We start from the raw sequence: 25554 nt of genomic DNA on the forward strand, positions 1-25554 counted from the left end.
CCCCATTTCGAACGATAGTAGAAGATGAGAGAACCTGCAAAGGAAAGTCGCTGGATACCTGCAGATCCATCTGAACAAGCTTCCTGTGAAAGATCCGTTCATGATCAGAAATTCGAATGAGGTCATCGAATACCTAATGAATGAGCCTAGTGTGACATACTTCTCCATTCACGTCACCGACCTATTCTGCAGTGTTCCCCGGAACCAAGTGCTAGAAGGCGTCACAATGTGCATGGAACAATTTGACCCTGTCAAGTTTATAAAGGAGTGTGGCATCAGGAGTACAGATTTCCTCGCGCTTTTGAACGCTTATCTCACATCATTGTGTGTTGAGCTGAAAGGAGAGGTATTCTCTCAGAATGAGGGGATATGCATTGGAACCACCATAGCTCCCCTTCTCTGTGACCTCTTCCTTGCCAGAGGAGACAAGAAACTTGAAGAAGCGTTGGCTCCGCTTGGTGTCACAAAGTGCTTCCGCTACGTCGATGGCTTTTTAGTCTGCGCTGACAACACTATGGCCATACCCAACCTGGTAAAAAAACTTTGGAACAATTCAAGTTAGCCCACCCAGGACTGTCGTTCACTCATGAAGTTCCCACAAACGGCAACCTGCAGTTCCTTGATCTGGCTATATCTCTGGAAACCCACTTGTGTTGGGAGTACGCAAGACGCAGCGAAAAAGGCCTACTGCCATATGACTCGGCCCACTCAAAGCTGATCAAGCGAAACATGGCAACGTCTTGCTTTGAGAAGGCCATAAAAAAGTCCTGCAGCCACAAGATGCGAAGTAGCCTGAACAACCAGGCAGCAAGACTGGAAAAAGCCGGTTACCCGAAACCTCTGCTTGTATCAGTAGCAGAAAAAGGGCTTAAAAGAATTGTGATAGGAACGGACAAAGGCAAAAAGAAAGAGAACGAAAGGCCTGTGGTACTACCGTACATTCATGCCCTTTTCCACAACTTGAGAAGAGTTGCTCAAAGGCATGAGGTGCTAGTAGTTTTTTCCGCACCAAGAAAATTCAAAGGAATGTGCACGAGGGTGAACGAAGAAGCCATTCCTAGAGAAGAGCAATCTTGTGGCGTCAGGCACACAAACAGGTTCGTCGAGTGCTGTGAAGGGGTGGTCTACAAGATACCGCTATCTTGCGGCCGAGCATATGTGGGCCAGACGGGCAGATGCCTAAATGAAAGACTAAGGGAGCACAACCGCAACTGTCGCCAGATTAACTCACCTGGAAATCTGGCGACGCACTGCGCCAGGTGCGATAGCTGCAAACGCCACTTCCAACAGGCCACAGTTCTGCTGAAATCCAGAGATAGGGCAATCAGGGAGCTGTGGGAAGCTTACTGCAGGGACTCGGGAAAAGGGACTTGTGTAAGTGACCCCTCGGTTTTGCGTTCCAAACAGAAAAGGCAACTCTTGGATCAGTATTAACGAATATAATCCAATCAGCTGGGACAAAATCTTTTTTGATGCTTGTTCACATGATTGCAAAATTGGTGCTTAACTGCGTTCTTTGGGGATTTCAGTTATGACATGTGAAACTTATATATGTCTGCTCATCGCAATAAAACTTCAGTTGACAGTTTGGCACCAGAGTTCGTGTCGTCCGCGTGTTGTTCCAAGTCTTTTTCAAAAACGCAATTATGTGTGACCGTGCTCTGTCTCCCTGGCTTTCGTTCCTTTGCGGCAGGTGCGAGGAACGAACCCTTTGCTGTTACATTTGTAGCATGCATCACCGATGTGAGGACACGCTTCGCTAGAGTTATTGGGTGACCCACATCGCATGCAGATTGCGACGTCGTAGAGAGTTTTTCGGCTCTGACTTTGCTCAGATCTGTTACCGCGGGCACGCTGTTATTTTTTATTTTTTTTTTATTTCTGATACCCTCATGGCCCACAGGGCATTGGTACATAGGGGAGTGGAGGGAGTGAGGGGAGTGGTACATAGATGTAAAATGAAACTGCTACAAAAAGGGGGGTTACGCATACATAGACATGCCTACAAAAAATGATACGCATGATAGCAAAAAGAAAACTAGCTGCAAGAAAATACATGATTAAAAAAAGCGAAACAATACAATAATTAGGAATACCAACACCAAAACGAATGAATTCACAAAAATAGTCGAAAAACTTTGCAAGTAAACACAAAGATATGAACTAGAACATCCCCATTCGTAGAAACATTGAACGGGTACGATGGCAGAAGGCTGTAAATAAAAGAAAGTGCATGCGAAAAAAAAGAACAGAGCTAAATACACAATATTCAAAACGAAGTGAACCAACTGAGGTTATGGTAAACCATATTGTAATGACAACATTGTCCTAAACTCATCGACGTCCTTTGCAGCTACAATATGTGGTGGTAGGTGGTTCCACTCCGACGATGTTTTTGGAATAAAGGAATTTATGCAGGATGTTGTCCGGCTACGAGGAACGCCAATTTTCCGTGAGTGATCGATGCGGGATGAAACATATGTTGGTGTTGTGATCAATGCATCTTTCAGAGTAAAGTTCATGCTGTAAATTAAAAAAAAAACCGACACAGACGGGACACTTTTCTGCGCAGAGCAAGAGGGGTTAACGATAAACTATTTTTTATTTCTGTGACACTGGAAGCACGATCATAGTTGCGCACAGTAAAACGCGCTGCTCTATTCTGCACAACTTCTATGTGTTAGTGAAAGGGTCCCATACAGAGTTAGCGTATTCTAATTTTGAGCGCACAAGTGACTTATACAGAAGAAGGTTGACAGGGGTTGATGCGAAGTAAAAATTGCCCTTAAGGTATCCAAGCATGCGGTTAGCGGAAGCTATGATAGAGCTGACGTGTGCTTTCCAAGTTAGATCTGATGTTATAATGACGCCGAGATATTTATAAGATTCCACGGGTGTTAGCAAGGAAGTAGAAATAGTGTAGGCAACGGGACTTGAATTTTCGCGTCGGGAAAAGCGCATTACTTTGCATTTAGTCGCATTAAGAGTCATTGGCCATGACTCTTAATGCCTGTGCCCCTTGGTTTCTGTGGCTGTTTGCGTCTGTCACATTGTGAACACCAGTTAGAGATAGTGGTTAGGTCTGCCTGAAGTAATTCAACATCATTCACATTTTTTATGTCGCGGTAAACGACACAATCGTCAAGACAAACGACAAGAGTCCTACTGAAGATGTTACATTGTTAGGCAGGTCATTAATACATACAAGGAACAGCAAAGGACCTATGACAGAACCTTGTGGGGCTACCCTACCCAATTTCCAGCCATCTGGGAGTTTCCCGTCTTGTAGGGATTGCTGAAATAATTTTGACAGTATTATGGCAGAATATACTTTAGTGTTTTTAAAAATTTTACTGCTGATATTATCTGGACCGCAAGAAGAGGATAGTTTCACGTGATCTATGATACTTATGATGCCTTCAAAATGAAAATGAATGGGATCCATTGGGAATGTGATGTGACCATCATAATCCGGCAGTGATGTGGTAGAGGAGAGATAAAATGCCCCAGCAAAAGTTTCGTCAAGTACCTTAGCACTGTCGCTAATAGGGATGGGATTTGATAGTGCATCGAGAAGAGATACAGATGGCTGGTCTGAACCGTTGACAACATTCCAGAACTTTTTTGGATCAGTTTGTAAAAGTGATGGCAGAGTAACGTTAAAATATCGCTCCTTGGCTATTTTTAACGCATTTTTGTACTCTTCAACCACACCTCTGAGTGCTGTCCAATGTTCAGGTTTTCCCGATGACTTTGCCTTGGAAAATAACCGTCTTTTTTTGTTACCAAGGCGTTTTAATGACAGGGTGAACCATGGTGACCTGCCATTAGTAGTGATGATTCTTCGAGGAACATGCAATTCAGTTAGCTCATGCAGTTTGTTCTTAAATAAGCACCAATTATCATTAACAGACCTTTGGTCAGACTTTATGAGAAAATCATCCAAAAATAGCTGAAGGTCATCATTAATTGACGTAAAATTTGCTTTAGCATAGTCGTAAATGGCTTTAGTTTTATTTCGCGATTTGTTAGACGGTAAGCTTAATTCGATAAGGAGTAGGCAATGATCGCTTAAACCTAATTAATCGCTTAAACCTAATTAATAAATAATAATTAATTGCAGCCGAGAAGAGACAACGACAACGAAGGAGCACACACACAAAACGGGAGGAGCATCGTCCTTATCTGCGTCTTCGTTCGTTATCAGTGTTTATTCTCTGCTGCAGTTTATTATGAATTATGTATACAAACTAACTTATCTATCTAGCTTATTAACGCTTTTATGAGTCAGCGCCACCTTTTTAGAAGAGGTTTCCTTGGCTTAGGCTCTTCTGTAAGGTTAGCTTTTAATCCCCCGTGAAAAATGCACGCTGAATGTCTTCTCGGAGCAGGCCGCAGACGAAACAGTCCCGCAGCGCTTCATCCAGGAAGCTTCCTTATTCGTAACTGTCCACCAGGCTTCGAAGTTCAGCAGCAAATTCGGCAATGGACTATAACCACTTCGCTGCGGTCGCTTGTAAAACATCGCTCGCACAGGGATGTGGGAAAGGCCCCGTCCTGCAGTCGACACGCTGAGGAGAGCAGTAGTTCTCTCGCATGCAGGCCGAGGACAGCCTCGTGTTCAGCGGGATGAACTGCCGAGGCGATCGGCTGGCGCTGAGCGTGTCCCGCCTCAAGAACCGCGTGGCCCGCGCCTGGCTGGCGCTGTACACCGCCGACGGCGGACGCTACTCGCTGCCGGACACCTTCACGCTGGACCGAAGCGAGGGAGGGTGCTTCTCGGCCGCCGGCCTCCGGCTGCACTGCCTGGCGCCCAACCGTCGGTGGCGCGTCGCCTTCAACGGACTGCTCAGGTGAGACATGAAGTAGTTGGAGGCACAATAAATGAATAATAAAATAAGCCTCTCCCGCACCACTACTGTATCGCGGGTTCAAGCCAATCAAAATAAATGAACTGGCCCGTAGGCAATTGTAATTTCACCACCCGAAGGTAGAAAGAAATCAATAAGGGAGTACTACTATAGCGACCCACAGCCAGGAGAGCGGGCCCGGGGAGGCTCCCCTGACCTCCCCTGGGAAGTAGCGGAAAGGGAAATGGGACATGGGAGGGGAATGGGGACAGCGAGTGTTTTGCTCTGATCCTTCAATGACTCGACTCCATTACTGGCCTGCCTGGCCAGGACGGGGAGAGCGTCGAGTTGCCCAATGGTGCGGCCCCGCTCACGGGATGCCCGACCACCCACCATACGCAACGGGCTCTGACCGACGAAGACAGGAAAACCTAACACGGGGTCAGCAGCTACTCAAGGGCCCCTTAACGACTGGGTTTTTTTCCAACATGCCGGCTACCAACCGACGAGGGCTTTTCACGGTTTTTCAGACTCCGGAAGTATGTGTGATGAGTCCGGCCAGCAGAGGCCCCAGATCGCGGACCTACGCGGCACCACCAGCCCTCGGTCTCGGACCTGACACACTCCATGGGGCCCATCTGTGCTTCCTACCAACCATCCATGCACTTATTTCCTCCCCTAGCTTGCTCGTCTCCTACAGAGGAGCGAGTGTTCAAGGCCGGGCGACCGGGCCACAAACCAAGAACGGGGCTTAGGGTGAGAGGACCGGGCCTACTCCACCGTTACTCCACCACATCGCCGGAGTCACTCGGACTAACAGTCGTACTCCATCCCCGTTCCTCGGCGTCCCGCAAAGGCCATGACAGCCCTGCGGCCGGCCGTGAGGCCGCTTCCCCGAGGTGCCGTTTCAGTGCCTGGCTACTGTAAACCCCCGCGCGGACCTGGTCTCTCCGGAACCAGAAACCGGCGCGTCGGTAGCCAGACTTGCACGCCCAGACAGCATCATCATCATCATCATCAGCCTGACTACAACCACTGCAGGGCAAAAGCCTCTCCCATGTCTCTCCAGTTAACCCTGTCCTTCGCCAGCTGCGGCTACCGTATCCCCGCAAACGTCTTAATCTCATCCACCCACCTAACTTTCTGCCGTCCCCTGCTACATTTGCCTTCTCTTGGAATCCACTCCGCTACCCTTAAGGATCAGCGGTTATCTTGTCTTCGCAGTACATGCCCTGCCCAAACTTACTTCTTCCGCTTGATTACAACTAGAACATCATTAACGTGCGTTTGTTCCCTCATCCACTCCGCCCGCTTCCGGTCTCTTAACGTTACACCCATCATTTTTCTTTCCACAGCTGGCTGCGTTGTCCTTAACTTAAGCTGAACCCTCTTTGTTAGCCTCCGTGTTTCTGCCCCGTAGGTGAGTTCCGGTGAAACAGCGACTTCACGCAATTTTCGTTTCGCTCTTTCTGCCTGTGAGCTGATGAACCAAAGTGGCCGTTTGGCCTTGTTGGTGGAGTGATCAGGGTTGAAGAATGCAGTGCGAAAAGACAAGGACAAACGAACAAGTGAACAGGACTGGCGCTGACTACCAACACATTTATTCAGAGAAACGAGCAGCTGTTGTTTCTGTTTCCTCGTTTCCTTTTGGTCATTTAGTCATGTAGTTTTTTTAGGGTGACGTTGTGTCACCTCGATGTGCTGTTTCTTCGATGTTGTGTGCAGCGATGTGTATCTGTGTTAGATAGTTTCGCCACGCCTGCTGCTTTATGTGGTCAGGTGGGTCTCGGATGGCATTATAAAAGCTGCTCGGTTCTTTGAATAAATGTGTTGGTAGTAGTCAGCGCCGGTCCTGTTCACTTCTTCGTTTGTCCTTGTCTTTTCGCGCTGCTTTCTTTAACCATGTGAGCTGATGCCTGCTCCGCAGCAAATGCCGCATTTTTATGTTAGCGGTCTGCTTTCTGAATACTCATTCATCGTTTCGAGGACGAGTGCGTATTGTACCGTCCTTGAACCAGCGAGTCGTGTGTTTGTCTCCGAATACCACTAATCCTGTACTGAGTCCTATGCACCATCGCCGAAGCTGCATACCTCATATATGCAAAATTGACGAAAGATGCGTTATCTTTCATCATCATCATTAGCCTGACTACGCCCACTGCAGGACAAGGGACTCTCCCATGTCTCTCCAATTAACCCTTTCCTTCACCAGTCGCGGCCACCGTACCCCCGCAAACTTCTTAATCTCATCCGCCCACCTAACTTTATGCATCAACTATTTTAAGTACCTTCGTTTTCACCTAATGATTTTTCATGCCCTTGCCCCGTTAACCACACAATTAGTTCCTCTAACTGAACGAGCGGATACCTCTGCCACAACCGCTCCATGGTAACACTTCTCCAAAGCTGCCAGCTTAGAAAGCGCATCGAGGGGATCAAGGCAGCGCGAATAGACAACAACGCACTCGAAACTGACGAGACTGGGGCTGAAACTACCAAGAGTAAAACAGTAATCGAAGAAATAATAACAATAGTAAAGTACCGAATTACAAAGGAAATGGTCATCTGCTGATGAACCTAAACACAAACTCAAAACTTTTTATTCAGTTTGTTGCACGTTCTAATAACGTGAATTTAATATACAGTAGGAAGTCTCAAGGTAAACAAACCGTAGACGAGACCTACTAGCCCCGAAAAATACAGAAAAAAAGTCAGTCGACACATGATTGCGATTTGACAAAATCGAGAAAGAAAGCACTCCATTTATAGACATGAAAAACCAGCGGCAAGTGTTCATGACGAGCTTCAGAGAAAAGGAATCACCAATTAAACTGCGAGCACGTGAAACATATTTAAACCTTTGGTGGTGAGCAGCAGCGCAGAAAAAACAAGGACAAAGAAAGGCAACACAATACCACCGAAGCATGTCAACTAGCGTCAACTAACCCAGTTTGCAATTCTTACTTAATTATACGGAAAACAAATTTTAGATAATTGCGCACATTTTTAAAACATACAAAATACAGCTCACTACAAAATCGAGGATTTGAACAGTTAACACGAAGTGTATTTGAAGCATTTAGAGCAAGAAGTTAATTTTTTAAGGTAATTTTGAACAGTCGAACTAATTTACTTCCCAATGCTGGTGTTTTGGGTATAGGCAAGGTTAGTGACTTCAGCAAGGTGAAGTCTGGCTGGCTGACGCATGATGTTGTGGCGAAAAACAGCGCTAGATGAGTGTGGGTGTTGTTATCATGTTGTTTCAAACCTCCTCTTTCTAGTTTAAGCGCTGCTTTTCGCTACGAGCATTAGCAACTATAGCTGAAACTACCAAGAGTTAAAGCAAAGAGCAGGAATCATTTGCCAGCCGTGACTAACGTGACAACACGGAATCAAAAGCAAGAATTAATCAAGGAAATATTAATAACAGCACGTTATCCAAAGAAGAGGTCTTCCTTTGATAAACCTAAAGCACGATTACGCCAAGAACTCGAAACACAGTCACAGTCAAAAGCGATTAGAACCAAAGGCCAGTTGACGACTAACTAACAGTTAAGTCGTGGTGGAGCAGCGCAAAGGACGGGACACAAGAAACAAGGAAAGACGTACACAGGCGCTGTCTATACAACTCATTAGTTCCTGGTGCGGCAACGAATAGTACAAGTCTTTGATATCGACGGAGAATCCTTTAAGATCTTGGTGATGAGACGAGGATAAAAAAGTGATGATCTGTTCTGAGCTGTCAACCACAAAAGGGTCGTCAATCACTAAAAGTTTTAGATTGTTTTTAATGAAGGTGGCGAGTTGCTTCTGCCAGGATTCTTGCTCGGAAACAATGACCCTAAACGGATAACCTGGTTTGTGTGTCTTGGCAGAAAAAAAGACATTTCCTGTTAAACGGTTGGTTGACTTCAGGTTCCGGGCTAGCGCGTCAAGTTTTGCGGTCTTGCATAGGCGCAAGGCTTGGCTTTTTACCTTGGAAAGGTTTACGGTGTCCTTCCTGTGAAAAGCTGACTCCAAGGCAGAGATGGCTCTCGAGTTGTACTCGCCTGTGGTGAGCACTGTGAAGCCCCCTTCTTTGTCAGACGGCACCAAGAAAAGTCCATTGGTTCGAAGAAAGGTGGCGGTGCGGCGTACAGGTAGTCTCCTGGAGGACGGTATATGCTTGACCAGAACGTCCACGCCCTCGGAAACGCACCTGTCCTTGTCGGAATCTGGAGCTTGTTGTCCCACTTGCCTCACAAGGCTTAGAAGTTCCACAGGCGATTTTTTCGGTTCCACGGCGAATTTTGGGCCCTGGCTGAGAACATTCCGAATGTCGTCCGGTAAGTCCACGTCGCCAACGGTGTGCACGGGATTCGGGTCCCACTTGGGTCTCTTCGGCTTCCAGTCCCGTAGCTGGCGCAGACGTTGTTGCCAGAGAAATTCAACTGTGGTGTCCAGGACTGTGGTGCACACCGTTGGCGACGTGGACTTACCGGACGACATTCGGAATGTTCTCAGCCAGGGCCCAAAATTCGCCGTGGAACCGAAAAAATCGCCTGTGGAACTTCTAAGCCTTGTGAGGCAAGTGGGACAACAAGCTCCAGATTCCGACAAGGACAGGTGCGTTTCCGAGGGCGTGGACGTTCTGGTCAAGCATATACCGTCCTCCAGGAGACTACCTGTACGCCGCACCGCCACCTTTCTTCGAACCAATGGACTTTTCTTGGTGCCGTCTGACAAAGAAGGGGGCTTCACAGTGCTCACCACAGGCGAGTACAACTCGAGAGCCATCTCTGCCTTGGAGTCAGCTTTTCACAGGAAGGACACCGTAAACCTTTCCAAGGTAAAAAGCCAAGCCTTGCGCCTATGCAAGACCGCAAAACTTGACGCGCTAGCCCGGAACCTGAAGTCAACCAACCGTTTAACAGGAAATGTCTTTTTTTCTGCCAAGACACACAAACCAGGTTATCCGTTTAGGGTCATTGTTTCCGAGCAAGAATCCTGGCAGAAGCAACTCGCCACCTTCATTAAAAACAATCTAAAACTTTTAGTGATTGACGACCCTTTTGTGGTTGACAGCTCAGAACAGATCATCACTTTTTTATCCTCGTCTCATCACCAAGATCTTAAAGGATTCTCCGTCGATATCAAAGACTTGTACTATTCGTTGCCGCACCAGGAACTAATGAGTTGTATAGACAGCGCCTGTGTACGTCTTTCCTTGTTTCTTGTGTCCCGTCCTTTGCGCTGCTCCACCACGATGCAACAGCACCAACTAGCCCAGCAACTTGCTCTTCTAACAGTTAAGATTGAGCAACGCTAAAAACCGCAGAGAGAGCATAGTAAAGTGCAACGGAGCAAAATCTGAGTCAGAAGTACAACTTAACAACGTGACCAAAACAAAAACCGGTTAAAGTGAAAGGTGAGTTAAATCTTCAGCCGCCGCAGCCAAAAAGCGGGCTGCAGTTTCAACCAATAACTAAAAAAAGCAGATTAATGGGAAAGCAGTGCCCGTACATTGGTGCCGAAGCAGAATCAGTTTGACACAACGGTGTCAAACTGATTCTGCTTTGGCACCGAAGTACGGGCTCTGCTTGACTGCACCTACGAGCATTTTGAAACCGTTTTGTCAAACTGCTAAAAAACCAAACTGCCTTTCATGCAGTAAAATCAAAGGTGTGTTCTCAGGCTAGCCTCCGGCTTTATTAATCAGGAGTGCCCGGATGATCACGGTTTAAATGTTAACACCAGCGTGGGCCTTGACCTTCGCTCTTGAGTGCATTGCTTCAAACCCTTTGTGCGCATCAAAGTGCCGGCATTGTTAGGTGCAAAGGCGGCGATGTTAAAGAAATATTTACTGAGGCACCTGCCAGTTTGGCCGATGTAAACACTTCCACACTTCAAAGGAATCTCATAGACAACACACACAACACAGTTCGTGCAACGATCGATGTGTTTCTCTCACGCCAGCTTCACGGAGGTGCACGGAGGCGCAAAGGTTCCGCGCACCGGTTACCAAGAGGACATATCCGCTCACGTGGCCATGGTTTCACCTAAACAACCACATCAGCCTTTCCTCAAATAAACCAGCTCTTGGTTTGCAACCATCTTATATCTGTGTTTTTCATTCCTCGATTTTGCCCGTCGCAACGTATCGTCGATGTGCAGCAACTTCAAAAAATTTCTTTATCTTATTTAGGGAAATTTATGCGCTCCATTTGCGCGTCACATTGTTTAGTACACCTGGCCTACGTTTCCGTCTGAACTTATCTTATTTCGCGCAAAATGACCTAATCTAAAGCTGCTTGTGTTTGAAAATAGAGAACTCGAATTTTACGAGTGTTGGAGAACATTTTACTTTCGCACCTGCGTAACCTTGCTGCCCAGAAGTACACAATTGCGCGATGCGGTTGTGCGGTGAGAAAGGAGGCTTAATGCGATCTTTTCCCCTCATTTATGGGAGCAGAAAAGGCCTGACTTTCATTTTCATCCCATTGTTATTCCTCTGTTGCTTGTGATGCTCCTCAGTCGCCGTACATTTGCGTGCTCCTTGATTGCCGCGGTCCTGAGCTCCAGAAGTCGGGAACATTCCCACCCATACCTCTCCTATAATGTGCGCATCATAGAAATGCATAGCAACGACTTTAATCGAGTAAACAACATCCGTAGCTTTTTAGTCGTGGTCAGTATGAATGTTGCAAGAACAGGGATGATTTTAAAGGTTGTTTATGCAATTTAGCCACATTCTGCATTGGGCTGTGTCTGAAATGAAGCAGCTGGGAATAAGCGATTAAAATATTTTCACGCCACACCTTTCTAATGAACCCTGATTTGCTATTTTCTCCACAGTAATTTAGGCAAAAAAGCATGAGGTGCATGCATTACGCTGACCACCATCTGTATGCATGCCATCCACTACAGGTGTGAAGGTAGGAACACCTTTTAGATGTCTCAAGTAGCTGCTGTGAATCAGAAGATGTGGGTCGTCCCTGTTGTAACTCTAAAATTAGTTATCTACGCCGTTGTCTATCAATGAATTCATATCCTCGGTATTGGAAACCGTGCTCCTAGCTCTTTTTGCCTTAGATGTCCTGGCGTCAATAAATACAATCAGTAATGACCATTCCGAAAAGCCACGAACAAGTCGAGTATTGGCAGGCTTGTGAAGTGGTAAGTCGAGGTCTCAAAAAAAGGTGATTTGTTAGTTTTTCAGCGCAAAATCCCCGTGGGTAATGTTTTATACATGCCAGGAATTCCCGGAATCGAATCGAATGCCAGGAATTCTCACGGAAGCAGCCTGAAGACCTTGTAATCAATTTCTATTTTCAAGAGGCACGATACGCTTTAAATTGTAAAAATAAAAAAATTGTGCAATTGCTGATGGAAAAATTTGCGTTCATAAAATTGGCGGACATGTTGCAATGCTCTCTTTCGAGAAAAATTACTTACTGCGTTCGCTACATAGCATAAAAATAATATTTTGCGACATAGAGGCTGAAAAATTTACCAGAAACAAAGAAATTGCTGCTAGGTGCAGCTGACTTTCAGAAAAGCTGTTTGTGAAATACATCTTTGGAATATTTTCTTGCGGTATGCAGAAAGCATGGAGAAACAGGAGCTGCAAGCGTGAAAGAAGCCGATGTCCATGTGAAGTTTGGGTTTATGTGAGTAAGGCTTATTTTGATGTTTGTGCATGAGTTTTCGGTTCGACAAATAATAATGATTATAGAAACATAATGATTTTAATTGTAATTTAAATTTTTATTTCGCTTGTGTTCTTTTCATCTGTGATTCTTTCCTATTTCAATTTGTTGTTTATTACTGTCAGATAAAACTTAATTTCATTTTATTTCACGCAGGAAATGTTTAGGTTCGTACGCTAAAAAAAATTGGGAAACGGGGTCCCCATGTCCGTGAGAGAACAGAGCTACTTGAGAAGCACAAGAAGTGAGCTAGAAAGTGTGTTTACGAACTTTCTGAAGAGCACAGACGCACTAAGCTTCTTTTTGGTCCATCCGAAGAGCAACGAAGTTGCGCTGAGTGCGAGGAAGGTAGACGAAGGTTAAGCGGACCTGCATCGTCGCAGGAGGAAGCGAGAATGTAACTTAAGAGATTGCCCAAAAATGTGATCCTTCTTTGTCCTTCCCTTCTGTGCAATGGGCGCAACTCCGCTGGGCTCACCGAGAGTGGACAGAGATGGAGGGGAAAAGAGAAGGCTCTTGCGGCTCCCGAGGTAGGCAAGGCGGCATGTGCATTCAGCGCCAAACTAAATGCCAACGAGAGAGTGGAAAAATGAACTGCCAAACTGGAAGATGTTACACTAGGGAGACAGAGTAGTACAGCGGTTCATTTTCGCATCGAAGGCGTAAAGACCCATTACCAGAAATATTGTTAGGCCAAGCCTGTATTTCCTCTCCAGTAGCTAATATTTTTGATTGCGCTCGCGTTTCCGTTTTGTTCGAGTTTCATTTACGCTGATGCTACAGGGGAATGCTGCCCGTCGACATTGTGTTAAGAGGTGGAGTGGCCTCAACCTCTCGTTTTTTCTCTTCTTAATTGCGGTGACGGCCCAGCTGGTCGGCCGTGTCTCACACACTGGATCAGCCGGCCGAGCTGTCTTCGGCGCTGCTGGCGGAGAGTCTCTCCAGGAGGGCCACGGCGGATGCGCTCTGCGACGTCGACAGGTACGCGTGGCCTTGTCCAGTTTCACTGGCTACCTTTTGTTTTATCTTCCTTTGAGTTTTTGTTTTTTACTGCTCGGATTTTCGCTTTACATGTTTTTTTTAGCATTTATCTCTTTTTTAGTTATCTTGATTTGGCGTTAAGCCAGGCAAAGCGTCGCTGGTCCGGGCTCCCTCGTTCTTTTTTTATTCTTTTTTCTTTATTATTTATTCAAGAGTAGCCCCGCATTTGCCTGAAGGCGTTATAGCAGGGGGGTTACAGAGTGGCAAAAAATACATCTTCACTTGCAGAGCACACTTGCATTTCGGAAAGCCGGTTCCACTGTTGCACTGTTTTAACAAAAAAATGAATTTGCAAGCAAGTTCGTCCTGGTACGGTACTCTATAATTTTACGGGAATGGTCATATCGTTGGGAAACGTAAAAGGGCTGTTTTAAGTAACTTTTAAAATCAATCAATAAATCATCATCATCATCATCATCATCATCATCATTTATTGAACCCTTAAAGATCCCGTCTGGGACATTACATAAGCGGGGAGGAAGACAGTGATGTGAAACAGTCATACAAAAGCATGTAAGCATAGAAAAGTATAACAAAAGAACAAAAAATAACAAGAATAACAAATTTGACGTGAAATTAGCGTCAGGTGATTCAAATAGAACAGAATATATATGGCAAAGCAGTAGTATATAAATTACACATTAAAAAGTACGGAAATGAAATAAGTGGGAAAACACTTGGGGGGGGGGGGGGGGGGGTGTCGCAATAACACAAGCAGTTCAAATTGCACTCAGAGCATCGCGAGGGAAGTAGCTATAGTTGGATCAAGTGGTCTGTTATTAGCTGCCTAAATCTGGTGGGATTAGTTTCGATGACAACGGTTTCAGGAAGATTGTTCCATTCCTCTATGGCGATGGGAAGGAAAGATTTGTTGAAAGCGTTGGATGAACCATGCAACCGCTGAATGCTGAGGGAGTTGAATAATCGGCGAGATGAGCGTAAGGGAGCAGATAACAAAGTTTGGCGTAGTGCAGGGAATTTAAAGTATAGTTTTTGGAAAAGACAAAGCATTGATACTTTTCTGCGGAATGCTAATGGTTCAAGGCCGAGAGACGATTTTAGGTTGGTAACGCTGTGTCGAGACGAATACTGCGACGTTATGAAGCGCGCTGCCCGATTCTGGATAGCTTCGAGCAGTTGTATTAAGTAGGCCTGGTGAGGGTTCCATATTGCTGAGGCATATTCCATTTTAGCGCGAATGAATGTTTCGTATGCTTGTTGTCTGATTGGTGGGGGGGACATTGATAGTGATCTTCGGATAAAGCCAAGTGCTCTGGAAGTGCTTGCGCAAAGTTTGATAATGTGGTCTGACCATGTTAATTTGTTCGTTATTTCGACGCCAAGGTACCTGTAAGAATTCGTTACTGACAGCGCCACAGAGTTCAGGGAGTACTGGAAATTAGTAATGGAACGTTTGCGTGACATGTGCATGCATTTACATTTCGAAATATTAAGCTGCATGAGCCAGTCGGAGCACCATTTCTGTATTTTATTTAGGTCGTCCTGTAATAATTCCTGGTCAGTGTTATCAGATATTCGGCGATAAATGACGCAATCATCCGCAAAAAGACGAACAGATGACGAGATTCCAGATGGCAGGTCGTTGATGAAGATTAGGAAGAGAAGTGGAGCAAGGACGGAACCCTGGGGTACACCGGAGATAACTACGGTAGTTGCAGATGCGTGATTAGCGATGACGGTGAACTGCGAGCGATTAGTCAAGAAGCAGCGAATCCAGGAAAAGACTAGAGGGTCGAGTGACAGGCATGCGAGTTTACAGATGAAGCGTTGGTGAGGAACGCGATCAAGTGCTTTAGAGAAATCTAGGTAAATGGCGTCTGTTTGAAATAAAGAATCTAGACTTAGATGAAGATCAGTTGTGAATTCGAAGAGTTGAGTTTCACATGAGAAGCCTGCCCTGAAACCGTGCTGTTTGGGAAAGAAAAAAGAGTTTTTATCGAGGTGATCTGCAATATTGGAGTACAGTATATGCTCAAAGAGTTTACACGAGATGCATGTTAATGAAATAGGACGATAATTCGAGGGGTCAGAGCGGTCACCGGTCTTAAAAACGGGCACAACTTTGCTTGTTTTCCAATCGTGCGGAATTTGGCCGGTCTTTAGAGATTGGTCGAAAATGAGCTGTAGGATTTGGCTAGACAGTTCTTTGGTTCCTTTGAGGATTTTGGCAGGTATGTTGTCGGGTCCTGGGGAAGTAGACGGCTTGAGATTTTCAATGAGCTTAGAAATTCCCTCAGATGTGTTGGTAACAGGTGGCATTGAATCAAGATTAAGTTGCGGTAAAGTAATCATGTTGTCCGGTGGTTCGTGGGTGAAGACTGAGGTGAAGTAGGAATTCATAGTATCAGAGCGTTCTGAAAGCGGAACGTGTGTGCCATTTTGTCTTTTCAAAGAAATGTTGTATAAGCTGTTTTTGTTGGGCGTTATCAGATTCCAGAATTTCTTTGGGTTAGAGCGCATTATGTCTAGGAGATCATGATTGTAGAATTTTCTTTTAGACGACCGTATTAACTGGGTGTATTCGCGAAGACTGGTGAAGTATTTGTTCCATTTCACAGATGATGTAGAATTTTTGGCATTACGGAAGAGGCGTTTTTTCTTCCGCGATAATTTGCGCAAAGCATTCGAAAACCAAGGTTTAGTGGCGTCGCCGCGGATGCATATGAGTGGTACGTAAGCGTCAATGAGCGACAAGAGTTTGTGCTTAAAAAGGCACCAGTTTTCATTAACGGATCTCGTAGACATGGATAGGAGGAAAGCAGCGAAAAATTGTTCGAGGTCGGAGTTCACACTGGCTAAGTCGGCATTACGATAATCGCGGATGTATTTGACGGAAGGTTGGTGGGCGGAAAGTTCAATGGTTAGGTCGAAAAACAAGAGACTGTGATCACTGAGTCCACTAGATTGCGAAAGTGATTGGATTAATTCTGGACTGGAGACAAGAATGAGGTCAAGGATGTTTGAGCCCCGTGTTGGCTCATGAACTGCTTGGAAGAGGTTGAATGTAAGGACGAGTTCAAGGAAGTCTTTAGATTGGCGAGACGATGCTGTCAAAGCTTCCCAGTCGATATCCGGGTAGTTGAAATCGCCACAGAGTATAAAATTGGCGTATAAAATAAAATAATCCCCGTTTTCCCGTTAACTATTAAGTACAGCAATTTTAGCCTCAATTTTCTTCTACGGGAAGCGAGTGGTTCTCATTGCATTGCTGTACAACTATCCCTTCGCCCGTACCTGCCCAAGACGAACCTTGCTGCTTTGTTATGAATTTTTTCAAGTTTGTCAATTAACACCCGATGTGCAGGGTCCCATACAGTACACGCATATTCGATGATAGGTCGAACACAAGAGGGAAAAGCAGTTTTCTTGAGGTTTGGCTGCGAAAACCTTAAACTCCGCTGTATGAAATTTAGCGCCCTACCGGCTTTGGTATCCATATGATCCACGTGAGCATTCCAGGAACAGTCATCTGTTAGTATAACACCTAAGTATCTGCAAGTACATTTCTGTGTGATCAATTCAATACTTATGCGATACTGAGCTTGGACTTTGATTCTTTTTCGTGAAAAACAAAGATGAGCGCATTTCTCGGTATTCAAAGACATTTTCCATTTCAGACACCAATCGTGGATAAGTGTTAAGTCAGTTTGGAGTTGAACGACATCATTGGCTTGTTAATTTTCCTGTACAAAATGCAGTCATCTACAAACAGACGTATACTTGAAGAGATACCGAGTGAAATATCATTTATATAAATTAAGAACAGGAGTGGCCCCAGAACCGACCCCTGTGGGACCCCTGATGTCACATCAACGTAATCTGAACATACACCGTTCAGGACTACACGTTGGCGGCGGCCGAGCAAATAATTCTGAATCCATATTATAACAGCTGAGTCCAGATTCAACATTTTTAGTTTATGTATTTCTTTTGTAAATTTTCTGAGATGAGCAATAAAACGGGTAAAAGCCCTACCATGGATCCACTCACTTCTTTCCTGTCTCGGAGAAATATTGACTCATAATTATTGAATGAACGAATGGCTTTATTTTCCATTCAAAGAGGATGGTCAGGCCTCAGACGGGAAAATACAAGCACATGGCTTGAAAGTGCACATCTCTTGGACATCTTGGCAGACGGAGCTCACTCATTTGTACGCTAACATTTGAAAACAATTGGCGGCACTTACGTAGAGGAGAAAATGATGCTCACCGATAAACAGCTCAATTAGAACAGTGTATTATATACTATATAGGGTTGAAAAACTCACGGGCTCAGGAGTAGAGCATTTGAGAGATGTTCCGAAAATAATATGCAGTATTTTTTTTCGCTCACAGGGAGCGTAATGAGGACCCCTTGCGCAGCTGGTCTGATAGCCTGCCTAATTTCTGCCTCGCAAAAGTATCTACATGTCAGGGGTGGCCGTAGGTGTAGGGGGCAGGAAAAGTTGTCGCGCCCCCAAGCGAGAAATCTTAAATAGCAAAGCCGTGCTGAACACCATTCTCTGGACGGAAAAGACCAAGAAATAGGTGGTTGCAAAGGCATCGCCTCCGCCAACTGCCTCATCTAGGGGTGAGCAATAAATCCACCCCTGATATGCACCTTTCCATCCAGCGAAAATGATATCGAAACGCTTCCTCTCTGGGCTGTTGCGAACCGGTTCCGTTACCAATTATACATAAGTAACATTGGCTCAGTGTGTATACATTGGTTATACATTGGCTCACTGGTAAGGCTGACCGCGGCGGCCGCGTTTCGATGGAGGCGAAACGTAGGAGGCGCCCGTGTGCTCTGCGATGTCAGTGCACGTTAAAAGATCCCCAGGTGGTCGAAATTATTCCAGAGACCTCCACTACGGCACCTCTTTCTCTCTTCCTTTTTCACTCCCACCTTCCTCCCTTCCCTTACGGCGCGGTTCAGATGTTCGCCGAGATATGTGAGCCAGATACTGCGCCATTTCCTTTCCTCAAAAACCAATTTAACAATTTAAAATATCCGACAACACTAAGAGTGCTTGCTCCAGTGTCAGAAGTAGCAGCGGGAACGCGTGAACGAGCTAAACAGCACTAATATACTGTTAATGTTATACCATCGCAGTGCATGAAAGATAATTTTGCTGTGGCTATTTGTGCCAACATCTCCATTAGAAGCACGATGAATAGATAAGAAATATGAAAATGTATTTAGGTAATAAAGAGACCCTTTACCTACAGATATCAATGAGGCCAGTGGTATTCTTCCGTGTCCGTGGCAGGCGTTTAGGTTTCGGCCACTTCTCAGACAGATAACCGACCATAAACAGAATCAAATTAGCTCTTCCAGGCGCATTTTACGAGTGCAAAATCGCGGTGCTGCGGCAGTCGTCCAGCACGGTTAAAACAGAGAAAGTACGTGCATGGATGTTAAGAAGCGTTGGGTGACTCCAACCATTCTTTCTCTCCCATGTGCGAAGTATGACGAGGTCAGACCGGCATGTTTCCAGCTTCTCACTGTGTGAACCACTGGTCTTTAGTTTCAGCTCGGAGCATCTCAGTTGCTTTGCAGGGCTCCGTATAGCGAATAATCTCCGGAGAGCATTTATGAAATTTGACTTAACAATTGACTCGATCACTCTCAAGTGAACAACGCGAACGCTCATACAAATGAAGAGCACGGTCCGATGTTTGCTGTTGGCCTCGCCGCCTGTGGTCCGACGAGACGTGACTCGCCACTGCACAAAGACATCCGATCTAACGTAAGTGAATGACGGCTCCATGCAAAGTCGTTCTGCCAGCAGGTCTGCCAACTTCTGCGTTAGTTGTCTGCCTTGGAGCTTGCAAAGTGCTGCATAATTGTGTACGTATGAGGCGATGCTGCGCTAAGCTCTGACGATCCGGAACCCAGTTGCTCAGACTGCGCCCACAGTGAAGTGGCGCCCTTCAATGTTTGACCTGCTTGTGTTAATGCCACAAAATCAGGGTGATGACATGGTGTAACTCAAGCATGATGGGGGGCTTCGGTTCCTGCTGGTTCAAGTGGCTGGCCCTGTCGATGCGGCTACCGCTTCTGGAAAGGCCGTCAGAGTCAAACCATGGGTCAAGTTTCCTCAAAGAGGTTGACCTCGGAAGTCCCTTTCTTTGTCGCAAGCTTTTCAACTCCCCTGAATAGGCATCTTGCTGGACGGAGAAAATAACGACTGCCTTCGCTTGGGCTAGATGCTCTGCACAAGGTCATAGACCGCAAGACGAGCGGTTTCGCAATAACGACATCCACAATGACGTCACATGCACCCCTCAATCTGTTTGCCAGACGTATGAGCGCTGTCGCTGTAGGAATCAGCCTAATACAGCCTAAAAGAGCTCAAACCGCTTAGTGTCCCGTTCTTGGCACCTGCACTGGTTGCGTGAACATCCGCCTGGGGCCGGACCTCCATGTCGCAGTCAACATCGGCCAAGTGGAACTTCAGTAAGCGTGAGAAATATTGGGGCCTGTCAGCCAGTTTGATCCTGCCAGGTGGGCTGCAGGCATAGACCTTGTTCCGAGATCCACAGGGTTCATGTCAGAAGTAACGTAGTGCCATCGTTATGGCCATGTAGAGCTTCCGATGCGTTACACCCTGTTACTGGCACATACATAAAACCTCCCAGCCTCATTATGCATGTCACCTAGGACTCCCTTGACTCCAGTATAAAAGTTTAACGCATCAATGCCCATGTCCATTTCACGATTAATGAGCTCTTCTAGCTCCTCTGCCAACACACAGCTCAAGCCTCGGAATGGTGTGGTCCGGACGTGGCGCTAGATTAGCCTACCTGAATATGTCACTCTGAGTTAAACCACCGCAGCAACAGCTTCGGTTGATATATCTTCGAAGATGTGCAGTTACTTGCGGTGTGCGATGGGAAGCGATGCAGGTGTATAGGTGCAAGGTTTGTCGAGCTGCTTAGACAAGGAGTCTTTCCAGATTTCCTGCCTAGCTCTCTTGTCATCAGGAAGTGGACAGTCCCAGCCACACGTCTCAGTGACTAGCTCTGGGAAGAGGGACTTCCTTTGGATTGTGTTTGAAGCAACAAACTTAAATGGGTTATATAGACTATTGAGCACTGACAAGACACCGTGCCGAGTGAATGGTTTCTCTTGGAGCTTTGGAGGTGACCACATCCTTCTTCAGGTCCCAAGAAATGTCCAGTTCGCGTTGCGGTTCACCATGGCGCAAATGAAGATCATTCAGATTCTTAGCACAGTCTTCTTCCGACAATGCTTCGAACACTGTGGGGTAGTTTGAGGCTATTTTGTGCACCGTAAGCTTTCAGGCTGCCAGCATTTCTTACGTGCGACTTATTAAAATGATGACTGCTTTCGCTGTAAAGAGAGACTTGAAACAATCGTCGACAAAGAAATCCTTTTCGACGAAATGCCTCGCATCACTTCCAAATCCTTCCTCCTCCTCGTACTGGTCACCGAAGCCGCAACTGCTGGCGAAGGGCTATTTCCAAACACATGAACCTTCATTCGATACTCGATAACGTCATTGTGGATGTCGTTGTTGCGAAACCACAAGAATCTCAGATAATTCATTCCGAAGTTCCATTGCACGAGGAAGCAGTAGACGTGTTGACTGCCCACTGTTAGAGTGACGGGTTCCTACCTGAACAGGATCAGCACCCCACAGCAGGCTTTCAATCATGTCTAGGCAGTCAGCAGCACACTTTTTAGTGACGCGGTATCAAAGTATGCACTGGAGTGAAACATGACTCGTGTTTCTGCAGCCATTCGTGGATGGCCAACTTCAAAGACGAGGAGTTACCAACACTCTTCTCTCCCTCGAAGCGGTGGGACTTCCTCTGCGTGGCCGTTCTTGTACATCTTGCTAATGAAGTCCGTGAACTGTTCCCCCGGTTCTGGCTTCTTCTTCAAGGTCCATAGCAGGGAAGCGAGGTGCGATTTGGCCGGGTTTTTGTTATACGGAAGCCGAGGTATTGGAGCGTGAAAGGGAAGAGGCGCTACCCAGCTGCTTAATTCGTACCTAGATAATTATCTGTCCATGATCTTCAAGAACTTGCTTTCCTCCATAGAAAGAAAAGGTCTGTTTTCGTCCTTTGTTGTCTGGAACAGGGTTTTTGCAATCCCGTACTGGAAACTGTCGGTGAGAGTAGATTCGAAGCGGTGTGTCAACTCTAGAGTATCAGCGAGTGTCTCCTTGACTAGGATATGACGCTTCTATGGTCAAAGAAGAGAAGGTCATCCACTTTAGAGCATAATTGTCTTGTGCATCTTGACGCAGTAAGGTGTACAACTTCGACCTGCGCAAACGTACCCTGCGATAACCCACCCGAGGTCCCAAACTGAGAAAATGGAGCGTCAACAGTTCCATTGCGCTGTTGTCGAATCTTGCCTGCTTTATGGTGTCTCTTCCAAGGAGAAACACAGTTTAGGCCCCTGAGTCCAAGTAATATACGGAAGCAGCTGCTGCTCTGAGATGAGAGTAGTAGAACACAGCTTCCGGTGTTATAATCTCGTTGCTGTTGTTAGGAATCTTGTCGCGCTCAATCACTGTTGGTAAAGGTAGCTTCACGGAGCTATGAATGTCTTCAATGAAAAATCGAGATGCCTTTCTTCCTGCTGCCTCCGTTTTAACGGCAGATGTCCTTAAAACGTGGAGAGAACTGTGCCCATGAAGGCCGAGAACGTTGAAGCACTCCGTTCTTGCCAGGGAGCTTTCGCTCTGATCGTCGAGGATGGGGTACATTTTTGCCGTCTTCTGAGGCTGACTTGGATGACTCGCTTTCACCAAACGACCCTTCGAGCAGAACTTGCCACTGTAGCTTTGACCCGACACTTTTGTGCACTAAGACGCTTTAAATGACTAATCCTGGTCTGTTCTGGCGTCTTCTGCACTGTGGTCCCAGGCAGGATTCCAACGGCTGGCACTGCCCGGATGAAGTGCTACAGCATGCCTATCGCTACCGCAATAAGCGGACTTGAAAACCGTTTTGCAGTGTCTCGCAAAGCGATGTGTAAAAGTGCAGCCCCTGAATCAGATCCCATACTCTTTCAGCAGGGACTTTCGTTCATCCATCGGCTTTCCTGTGAAGCAATGACACTTGTGGAGAGAGCTATGCTTGTTTGTATCGTGCAGCTTCTTCGGCATGTTTAGAAGCATATGCTCAATGCCGACCTCCATATCAGTCAATTGGAATTAGATGGGTGCTCTCCTCGCACGTTTTCTCTGCACATCTCTGTGATCTTGGGAGCTTTGAAAGCGTGCTCGCTGAGCCGAGTTTGAAATTGGGGTCGTTCTTTTCGTTGGCCTGGTTCCTGACAAAGCTGGAGAAGAACGCGAAGGGGGAAATGCAACGTGATGCTCTGGCTTGTACTTCGATCCCTTTGTAGGCACCGTTTCTACGATGGGATTACCCCTCTTGCGGTGTCCAGATAGGTCAGCCCAGTTAGGTGAGGGTCGCCCTCCGCAGCCTCAATCTGAAGAAGGAGAGCTCCCTGGTCTCTCAATTTGTGGGTGCTTGCCGGACAGTCTGGGGAAGTTTCCGGCCTCCTTGAGTCTTTCCCATACTTCTTAACCCGGACTTCAGGTCATCAGTGCGCACTTACCGTAGCCTTTTTGGATAGCTAATGACTCAGTTCCTAGCCACTTTCGCCATTTAGATTTTCATGACCGGTAGTTTTCAGGCCGGTCATCGAAATTCATTAGCGCGGTGCTCAGAAAATCGCGTCCAATCAGATACTTTGCCATGGCGGTCAGTTCAGGGGCGTTAGCTTGAGCCACTTGCTGATAACGCGATAACATTCTGCGTGACCCCTTGTTTGAGAGCGCTTGGTGTGCATGGGGCGTAGCCTTAAAGAACCTTAATTACGTTCAGACAGACGTGGTGCTCCCCGTTGTCATACTGTTGCGGTTGTGGGCGCGGGGCGTTGTGCAAGAGGGCTTGGTCAAGCACGTTGTCCAAAGTGTGCTAACTCGGCCTTGGGATGCCTCTGAGACAGTCCGACAGATGTCATGCTCCCCGCCTCGTTGATCTGCGGCAGCCTTCAGGAGCGACGCTTGCGCTTCTGTGGCGGCCATTTCCGTTTCCAACGGCCAATCTTCCAACATACTGTCCAGCTGGGCGTTCTTGCCTTCAATGGCCACAACTGCGCTTTTCTGTAGCTTTCGAGTCCGGCTCTTTCCAGCTTCACAGCTGCTTTTTTCTTAGAAACGCCTGCTTTCGCGCCGCGGCTGCCGCCGCCCTTGCTTTGGAGGCTCGAGCATGGTGGCGGTGGTCGAGGCAGAATACTTAGAATGAGCTGACCATAGAGATGCCTTGACAGCTGCGAGTTTGCGGTTTTCTCAGAACGTACAAAGAGGAACTGGTCCGGACTGACGTGAGCAGCAGGCGACTTGCGGTCTGTTGGCTCCATGTTGTCCGTCATTGCGATGTGAATTCGTGAGTGAGTGAGTGAGTGAGTGAGTGAGTGAGTGAGTGAGTGAGTGAGTGAGTGAGTGAGTGAGTGATTGAGTGAGTGAGTGAGTGAGTGAGTGAGTGAGTGAGTGAGTGAGTGAGTGAGTGAGTGAGTGAGTGAGTGAGTGAGTGAGTGAGTGAGTGAGTGAGTGAATACACTTTTATGGTCCAACAGAAAATGCGTCCCGGCCCCTCGGCGCTAAGCCCAAGGGGGCGCCGCCTAGACGGGAGGTGTTGATCCCTGACGGAGCATTCGTGAACCTTGGCCGAACAGCGGGGCGGCGACGCTTAGCTGCTTCCGAAGAGCCTGCAAGATGCCGGCTTGACGATCATCCCGTTTTTACTGTTCCGAGTCACTGGCACACGTTTGGCCTGCGGCCACTCCTCGGGCACAGATCGCAATACACAAGCAAATGAAAAGTTTATAGATCCGTTTTACGACTGTAAAAACGCGGTGCTGCAGTAGTCCTGTAGCGTTTTTATAAAACGAAAGTATACGTTTGAGACAAAACCGCGAGAGGGCGACGTGTGAGAGAGAAATCTCATGACAAGGAGGAGTATGATGTTACCGAATAAAATGGGTGAGAAAAAAACGTTCAGGTACTGGTTGCAGAATGTGTACACTTCAGCTGAAAGTACACCGACAAAACATTTTCGTTTGCTCACAGGCGCTGTTCGCGTTTCATTCCGGCCTGTTTGTACATGCCGGTGACCTTGTCCCTTTCGACAACAGGGATAAAATAGATAGAATATTCAGTGCTTTCAGCACTACACATACACACGGTCTGTCGTCGCAAAATTGCCTTTCTTTCTTTTTATGATAAATTTTTTCTCACTTTGAACCACGGAGCTGCCCCTCTCACACGTGTTCATCGTATACCTCGTAATAGTCACCCGAATGCTGTCGGTCCCAAAAAAGTACGCAGAAAAACATTTCCGCACGTGCAGTACGAACGACAAGAAAAAAAAGATACAATGCAAACCGCTTTTCGACAAAACAGTTCTATTCAGGCACAGGGATCAACACATGCGTGAGCTCATGGAAAAGTTCATATGCGTATCAGTGGAGATAAATGCGCCAGTCAGACTTCGGTCCGCTTCTCTGGTAGGGAGTTTCGGATTTTGGCCAACTAACTCTGGTACACGGGGTGACACGAGACGTTCATGATGACAGCCTTGCTGTGGTCTTGTTTTGATTGCCCTATGTATATGTACAAGTATTTGGAATAAACTTAAGTTGAGAGTTAGCACTCATACATGATTTTCTCGCCTTAAGCCTCGTGTTACTGCTAACTTTTTAGGTATGCATATCATCCGTATTTTTCATCAGAACAGCCAGCGGCTGGAATGACCCTCCTTCCGAAGTGGCGATTACGTACAGTCTTCGTCAAAAGTAACCAGGCTGCATGGTTTTGCTTCTCAGTCCTATATTTAAACTATTATGCTAGCCCTCAAGCTCTAATTCTCTGTATGGTAAGGAGAACACCTGTCCTCACCTTAAAAGAACTTTTAGACCTT

General features: G+C 46.5%; 1 protein-coding gene across 3 annotated transcripts in view; it reads left to right on the forward strand.

Annotated features, from left to right (window-relative positions):
* Positions 1-25554, forward strand: part of LOC149367674 (uncharacterized) — a 247321-nt gene that overhangs the window by 43012 nt on the left and 178755 nt on the right. For all 3 annotated transcript variants that reach the window (XR_016285090.1, XM_089556781.1, XM_089556773.1), the window contains exons 3-5: positions 4603-4853; positions 12434-12499; positions 13409-13519. Coding sequence is in view for 2 of the 3 variants with exons in the window: in XM_089556781.1 (XP_089412907.1) it covers positions 4603-4853; positions 12434-12499; positions 13409-13519 (428 nt within the window). In the remaining variant the exon portion in view is untranslated. The remainder of the gene's footprint in view (positions 1-4602; positions 4854-12433; positions 12500-13408; positions 13520-25554) is intronic.

The sequence above is a fragment of the Amblyomma mixtum genome, chromosome 1 (genome assembly GCF_055824585.1).
Source record: "Amblyomma mixtum isolate Tamu chromosome 1, ASM5582458v1, whole genome shotgun sequence".
Classification (NCBI taxonomy): Eukaryota; Metazoa; Arthropoda; class Arachnida; order Ixodida; family Ixodidae; genus Amblyomma; species Amblyomma mixtum.